Below are 8,198 nucleotides of genomic sequence, written 5' to 3'. Positions count from 1 at the left end.
TTTCTTAGTACTGGAAATTGAACCTAGGGCATTACACATGCTAAGGAAACAGTTTAACCACAGAGATACACCCAAGCCTTTGTTCTTTGTGGTGTGTGTGTGTGTGTGTGTGTGTGCGCACACACACACTGTGTAAGAGTCTCAAGTATCTCAAGGCAGCTTCCTCCTCACTATACAGCTGAGGATAATCTTGAACTTCTGATTACAGGCATGCATCCCTGTGCCTGGGTGTTTGCATGTATCTTAATGATGCTGCTATAAAGCTGAGTGTGATAACCCACACTTGAGGGGCTGCGGCGGCAAGACGTCAAGTTTGAGGCAGCCTGGGCTACTTTTTGAAGCCTCCCAACACACTGTACTCATTAGTAACAGTTTTATATATATTTAAAGACAAGTGCAATCAGAGATACAAACTTAAAAAGTCTAAGTACGGAAGTCTGCTCTGCTCAGCAAAGTAATTTGACTTTTTAAAAAAGTGGTTGGCAGCATTCGAGCCAGCAAGCAAGACATTTAGATTTGGGGACCCAGCTCTGAAACATACTAGCTGGGCACTCTACAGGTCTCTCAGACTGAGAACTTGCCCCATGAATAGAATGGTCCACTGTGCTTGATTGCTTCACAGAGCAGTGTTTACATCTTGAGACTGCAAGAATGGTGCACAGTTCCCCCCTTCAGGACCTCATAAGTTAGTGGTAGGGGGAGGGGAGACGTTACACCTTGCCTCTGCTGTATTGTGATAGATTTGAAATATCTCCTCTTTCAAATGAAACAAGTCTCAAACTCTACTTTTCCGGAGGAGTCTGGATGGCTGTTATCTTGGTTTCCATATTGTTTTGCAAGTTCTGTAGTTTGTGGGTATGTAAGGTACAAGGCTGTTGATGACAACTTCTAAGCAAATGTGAATTAACAGTTACTTTTTTTTTTTCCTTTTTGCAAGTTCATAAAATCCCAGAAGGTAGGGGTCTGTTGTTTATTCATTCTGCCTCTTTTGAGTCATTCAGGTACAGGGTGTGTCTGTCAATTGAAACTGCACAGCGCAGGAAGTTCTATGTTCACGTCTGCTCAGGGTGGGAAGGCTGTGCGACCAAGGGACTTGGGTGGAACCTCTTTTTAACAGAAAGGCAAGGCGTAAAGGCCCCTAGACTGCTATTCAGACAAATCTGACCAAGGCCTCTTCAACCTCACTCTCCTAAGTATTATCTAGCAAAAGAAAAATGTGGGCGAGATGCTACTCTTTAGATTTGGGGATTTCTTGGTTATCTCTCAAGTAGAAAGGCAGAGAAGGGATCCCAGCTTTAGCTGAGTGGCTGTAGGTGCTGGCTTGTGAAAAGTCAGGCTACCGTTTCCCCGTGGAAATTCCTGAGCTGCTGGATTGTTTAAATCTCTCAGGGCCTGGGCAGCAGCCCACCTCCTCAAAAGCCTCAGCGCTTCCCAGAATCTGGGGCACACCGCTTGGCTTTGGCTCAGCTGAGCACGGGGAACCCCCACCCAACACCAAGCCCAGTGCTGGCCCACTTCACCGTGCGCTGGGGAAAGCCACTTTCTGCCCACCAGACCGCAAGTTTCAAGGCTTCACCAGGATCCGAGTGGAGGCGGGAGGTGGGGGACAGGGGTGGGAGGGAGCACCAGAAGTATTTCGGTGCCTTCGAGCTGCTCGCCTCGGGCGGCGTCTCTTGCAGACCCTTCCCAGGATCTTCTCCCTGGGGCGCGGTGGCGGCTCTCTGGGCAGAAGCTTTGGCTCCCCCAGACCTCCTGGAAGTCACCCCCAGAGCACCGAGCCAAAAGAGCCAAGCAGATCCTCAGGGCTGTGGGATCCGGGAACAGGAAAGTCCTCTCGAGCGCTGGGGACAGCAGTTGAGCTGGCGAGAGACGTGATTTGTGAATTAGAATTTAGGGGTTGCCAGGCTCCGCCCCTTCTCATTCCCCTCTCTCTGTTGGTTGGGGCGTAGGGACTTCTATTCATTTCGTTTTATTTTAGCCACTCTGCCCCAGATCTTTCTTGGAGCCTGCTTCTCAGAAGCTCGGACCCGGAGGGGCCCCCTGCCGCTGCGCTACCAGAGGGCGGAGGAGTTAAAGGCATTAACCCCTCCCAGTCCTTTCCTAGAGGAACCACCCAGCCTTGGCGGGTCGCGCAGAGACTTCGCCTTACAGAGTGGTGCGGACAGCGCCGGCAGAGCTGGCCATTGGAGTACGCGGCTGCGGAGGGAGGGGATCCCAGCACAGAGGACTTTGCGAGTGAGCTGGTCGCCTTCAGCGGCTGATCGCGGCAGCAAGATGCGGATCGCACAGTGTAGACCCAGAAGCCTGCCGACACAACTTCGTCCGGCTTGAGCCAGGTAGGGAAGGTTACAGCCGCTCAGGCTCCCGTGCCTGCTGAGGGGCGTCCAGGTATCAGGAACGAAGCTTTAAACCAGAACGAAACAAAAACTTTAGGGGGGGGGGGTTGAAGCATGCATCACTGGGCTACTTATGCGGCCCCATCTTGACTTGCTTCTTCTTGGGCACGGAGTTTATGAAGTTCAGAAAAAGATTAACCCCCAAGGTATAGAAACTCCTGGGGATTCATTAGAACAGAGAAAAGACTCTTATTTTGGGAAATCCTATAGACAAAATTATCAGGCACCACGACAATGATTTCCAACGCCTGAGAGTGTACTGTTAGGATTGGGGTGGGGAAATGTGGACTTTCATGAGCTTTTGTCATAGAGCACTGGCTCTAGGTTTTTAATTTTTGCTTTCTTCGTTTGGGCTGCGTTGACCCATTACCATGCAGTCTTGAAAGTACTTAATTAGTACTGTGTGTCCTTCCTTTAGGGATTACTAGTTCTGTGAGAGGAGGGGGTGTGGGAAGAGAACAGGAGTAACACGGTGTCAACCTGTCCGTGCAAACTTAGCAGTATGTGTTTCTGGAAAATAATGTAGCTGAAGTTAGAATGAAGTGGCAAGCCTCGCTCGCCAAAGCAATACGACTTTTGTGTGCATGCGTGCTTCGGCGAAAGTCAAAACACATAGGCAACCAGTTCATGTAGAAACTTCTGGGGTCCGCTGCAATTGCTTAGGAGGGTTTCTCAGTGAACACCTTTAAACGTAATACATTGACCTGTGGGGAGGTTGGGTGGGGGTGGAGGAGCAAAGAAAAAAAAATTAAAAAGAAGAAGAAAGAATAGGCAGTTGCTTTACGGAGGCGCCAAGCTTTCCTGTTTACTTCAAGGCCTGGCGGCCCACACATCACTCTACCCTCCGACCTGACCCTCAGCACACCTGCTCCTAGAGAGTTATTAATAGAGCCCAGAAAACGACTTAGGTTGTCAAGTGGTCCTACTACAAATCTACTTGCTTGCATGGTAATTAGGAAGTGGGCTAGTCTCTTTGCGCTCTCTCTCTCTCTCTCTCTCTCTCTCTCTCTCTCTCTCTCTCTCTCTCTCTCTCTCTCTCTCTCTCTCTGTGTGTGTGTGTGTGTCCAGTGAGGAACAGGGGGACGGGGTATACATGTCTACATTGCACCCAGAATTGGTACTTGGAGCCTTCTGTGAGAGGAGGCCATTGGGCTGGTGGTGAGCAAGCAGCTGAGCTGGTGACCAGTTGCAGGAATCTCAGGGCTGGACACTGGAGGTGGCAATGCCAGGGGAAACAGGGAGGAACTGAAAACTAGAATGGGGCACTGTTTCCCATTCCTATCTTGGTGGATTTAGTGACCCAAGGGAAGGTTATTGTCTAGTCAGTTTTCATTCTGGGTAATTTTTTTCTCCCTCTCTAATTTCTCTCTCTCTCTCTCTCTCTCTCTCTCTCTCTCTCTCTCTCTCTCTCTCTCTCTCCTCTCTCTCTCTCCCTCTCTCTCTCTCCCTCTCTCTCTCTCTCCTCTCGTTTATTTTTGTTGTTACTAGAAATGATAATTTGAGTTAAAAGAAATACCCTCCCTGTGCTCTGGCCAAGTTTCCTTACAACAAATCAACAACAAATATGGAGCAATGTCTTGGCTAGAATGAATTATGCTAGTGCGCTGGGCCTTTTCCCTGACTCTTTTCTTTGTAACTTGTTTAAGGCTGCTGTTTGGGAGGCCTCTCCAGCCAAGGAAAGCTACACAAAAAGCACTGGGTTGCTCCCTGACCGGGGCCCTGCTCTAACTGAAGGCCCGCTCAACTTCGCCCTCTAGCGTTCGTCTGGAGAAGTATCACCCTGGGCTCCTGGGGAGCTATGGTGTCCACCAGCATGCCGGTGGTGAAGGCCCTCCGCAGCCCAGTCTCAGACTATGGCAACTATGATATCATAGTCCGGCATTACAATTACACAGGCAAGTTGAACATCGGGCTAGAGAAGGACTATGGCATTAAGCTGACTTCAGTGGTGTTCATTATCATCTGCTGTTTCATCATCCTAGAGAATATATTCGTCTTGCTGACTATTTGGAAAACCAAGAAGTTCCACCGGCCCATGTACTATTTCATAGGCAACTTGGCCCTCTCGGACCTGTTAGCGGGAGTGGCTTACACAGCTAACCTGTTGTTGTCTGGGGCCACCACCTATAAGCTCACCCCCGCCCAGTGGTTTCTGCGGGAAGGGAGTATGTTTGTGGCTTTGTCTGCCTCAGTGTTCAGCCTCCTTGCCATCGCTATTGAGCGCTACATTACCATGCTGAAGATGAAACTACACAATGGGAGCAACAGCTCGCGCTCCTTTTTGCTCATCAGCGCCTGCTGGGTCATCTCCCTCATTCTAGGTGGCCTGCCCATCATGGGCTGGAACTGCATCAGCTCTCTGTCCAGCTGCTCCACCGTACTCCCGCTCTACCACAAGCACTATATACTCTTCTGCACCACCGTCTTCACTCTGCTCCTGTTGTCCATCGTCATCCTCTACTGCAGGATCTACTCCTTGGTCAGGACTCGAAGCCGACGCCTGACCTTCCGCAAGAACATTTCCAAGGCCAGCCGCAGTTCCGAGAAGTCTCTGGCCTTGCTGAAGACGGTGATCATTGTTCTGAGTGTCTTCATTGCCTGCTGGGCCCCTCTCTTCATCCTATTGCTGTTGGATGTGGGCTGCAAGGCGAAGAACTGTAGCATCCTGTACAAAGCAGAGTACTTCCTGGTTCTGGCTGTGCTGAACTCAGGCACCAACCCCATCATTTACACCCTGACCAACAAGGAGATGCGCAGGGCCTTCATCCGGATTGTATCTTGTTGCAAATGCTCCAATGGAGACTCCACTGGCAAATTCAAGAGGCCCATCATCCCAGGCATGGAATTTAGTCGCAGCAAATCAGACAACTCCTCCCACCCCCAGAAGGACGATGGGGATAACCCAGAGACCATTATGTCTTCTGGAAATGTTAACTCTTCTTCTTAAAACCGGAAGTTGTTGATACTGGGGAAGCGTTCTGACTTCTTCACCCACTACCCCAGCATTTCAAAAACGTCTCTCTCCGCTGCTTCCAGGAAGGAGCCACTGGGAGCCTGAGAGAGGGAGGGAAGGGAGAATGTGCGGCCTGGTGATACCATGATGTAGGTAGGTAGTTCCTGTGAACAATGCACTAGGAAGGGTGGAGATCAGGTCTGGCCTTCAGTGGGTTTCCTGCCCCCCCCCCAATACCCCGGAGCTTTGATTTTTGCACTGAGCCAAAGGTCTAGCATTGTCAAGCTCCTGAAAGGCTCATCTGACCCCTTCTCAAAGGCTAAGGTCCCAAGAGAAAGTGTCCCTGGAGTTTTGAGATGTGATCTTTCACTGTAATGACAAAGCGAGTATGTACCCTTTAGCTTGGTTGGGTGGTGTGCATGTCTCCACCTTCCCTCCCCTCCTCACCCTGTCCCCCCTTCCCACCCCTTCTTTATATGCTTTTACTTTGTTCATCAGAAGGAGGTCATGGAGAGCTCTGTTTCCTGATTGTCTGTGGCTGGCAGGGAAGGGTATTTGTTGAGGCCAAAGTAAGCTGGGTCAAGCTGTAGGGGATTTGATAGGCTATTCAGATATTAAGATGAAAATGTGGTCCTTATTCCTCATGAATTCCTCATGCCGATTACAACCAAATGGGCATGTATTTGTAATAGGAATAACGAAGCCCACTTCATTTGAATTATATCAGCCAGAGGCTTAGATGATACAGAAGAGAAAGAACAGAATGCAGTGAAAAGCAGAGCTAACTTTTGCAAACCAAGAGCTGTTTCTTAATGTCGTTCCCTAACAAATACAACATCTTTGGCACTTTTATCGATGATTTCGGAGTGTTGTGTGATCCATTTCAACCAGCTGGGGAATGGTTGTATCTCTTTTAAAGAACAATTTATGGTTTTTGAATGTATTTGTTTCTTGGAGGTCATCTTATTGAATTTTGTTCTAACCTGTGTTAACACCTTTGAACGTGTAGTTCTTTTAAAAGTGCCACCCTCTTGTACCTGAAAAAGCATTACTTTAACTGACAGGGATCATCATGAATTCTTCATTTGGCTGTCATTAGATATTGATGGTGGGTGTAAATGTTTCAGAGAATAAAAATATGTTGCTGTCTCTTTAGTGTGGTTTTCAGTGCAATTAAACCAAGAAATGTCTTTTAAAAATAGTATTTAATAGGTTTCTGACTTTTGTGGATCATTTTGCACATAGCTTTATCAACTTTTAAACATTAATAAACTGATTTTTTTAAAGATCCTCTTGTGAAGAGAACTTTCTAATTATTCACAGATACCTGTTGATTATGGAGTTTTTTTGGAGTTAAAGTAAAGGGCAAATTTGTGTTACACTTTAAAACCTTTTACCTTGATAAGCTAGAGTATGGGGAAAATGTGGTTTGTTTAGAAACCACTCTAGCTTTTTCAGGAAGAGAAACTTCAATAAATTAGCATTAGAGACATGTAGAGAATAAGGGAAAAAAAAAAAACCATAAACCTTCTAAAGACCACAGAAAATAAATGTAGCTAGTTGGATTTTAAAGTACACTGAAGCTAAACCATGCTGAGTATAATAATTCCACCCTAAAAATACAGCGTTCTAAAATACCACGACGAGTTCATAAATATATTTTAAATTATGACTAAAATGATCAGTTCAAACACAGCAACAGAAGTATCCATTCTTGGTCTTCTGTCCTCATGCTGGGGAAGAGAAAATGTGGTTAGCAGGAGATATTAAATCACCCAGTGCGTTGTGCATTGTAGTTTGTCTGTTCTTGAGACAAGGTGTCATGTGTTCTAGGCTTGCCTCATGCTCGCTCTGAAGACGAGTGTAAACTTTTGGTCCTCCTGCTTCTACCTCTGCCCAGGTTTACACTGAGCTAGGAATTGAACCCAGGTCCGTACACATGCTTGGCAAGCATTTTACCAACTGAGCTACATCTCCAGCCTCTAAGTCAATCCATTTTCTCGGATACTCTCTTGGCTTCTTATGAGAACAATATAGGAATATGCAGTATCAATTATAACAAGTAACAAGTAGAATATAGGGTGGGTGCTCACCACCCACCCCCACATACAGAGTTTTAAAACTTTCTCAGTATTCTTGGCCATTTAAATATTCCTACTAAGATGAAGGCAACTATGAAAAGAAAGCATATATCATGAAAGTATCATAACAGTTAGCTCTTGGAGTAGTTGCCATCTTTACTGAAGATGAAATCAGAGCGCTTTGGTGTGTTTGGCTTTCCAGCCTATTGTTGCTTTCCAGAATTTGCGTTTTCAAGTGTCATTGGCTGTGCACAGGACAGGACACAGTTGGGACATGAAGATAAACCTCACCTACTAGGGTCATGTCATTTCTGGAGAAGGTTAACTGTGGGAAACAGAGTGTGTTCACTGAGGAAACTCTAGGTCATAACCTCCCGCTTCCTGAAGGAAATGCCAAAAGTGCTCGGAAGACAAAGGGCTGGAAACAAATGAGAATGTCTCTGTCCATCTGTCTGCTCGGGCGGAAGGGGTGACTTCATGTTCCACTCACTTCCTGGAGCTTTCATTGCAGACTCAGGCATCATGGGAAAGTGTGTCCATTTTGCATCTATGGATGATAAGGCTGTGCTTTTGGAGTTATCTCCAAGCACAGGGTGACTCATGACATCGGAGTATGTGGGACCTCATTGGCAACGACAGGAGGTCAGTTTTCTTGCCCACCTTTGAAGGCAGCATCCTGTAGACGTGCTTTCTTCACAGTGTCACCTCATTTGAAGAAAGCTGGAAACTTGTAGATGTATGGAAGCCCAAGTTCTAGTCAGGACACAA

At 47.1% G+C, this 8,198-nt stretch overlaps 1 protein-coding gene across 1 annotated transcript; it reads left to right on the top strand.

Moving 5' to 3' along the window:
• The first annotated feature begins 4,191 nt into the window (after window positions 1-4,191).
• Window positions 4,192-6,634, top strand: S1pr1 (sphingosine-1-phosphate receptor 1). Its single transcript, XM_051165542.1, has one exon. The coding sequence runs from the start codon at window positions 4,195-4,197 to the stop codon at window positions 5,341-5,343; it is 1,149 nt and encodes a 382-aa protein (XP_051021499.1). The 5' UTR covers window positions 4,192-4,194; the 3' UTR covers window positions 5,344-6,634.
• The last annotated feature ends 1,564 nt before the right edge of the window (window positions 6,635-8,198 follow it).

The sequence above is a fragment of the Acomys russatus genome, chromosome 23 (genome assembly GCF_903995435.1).
Source record: "Acomys russatus chromosome 23, mAcoRus1.1, whole genome shotgun sequence".
Lineage (NCBI taxonomy): Eukaryota > Metazoa > Chordata > Mammalia > Rodentia > Muridae > Acomys > Acomys russatus.
The sequence above is the reverse complement of the archived record's forward strand: the minus strand, read 5'-3'. Positions and strand labels throughout refer to the sequence as shown.

Excerpts from the sequence above, each read along its gene's own strand:
- S1pr1 (XM_051165542.1), top strand. The coding sequence starts at position 4,195 with ATGGTGTCCACCAGCATGCCGGTGGTGAAGGCCCTCCGCAGCCCAGTC.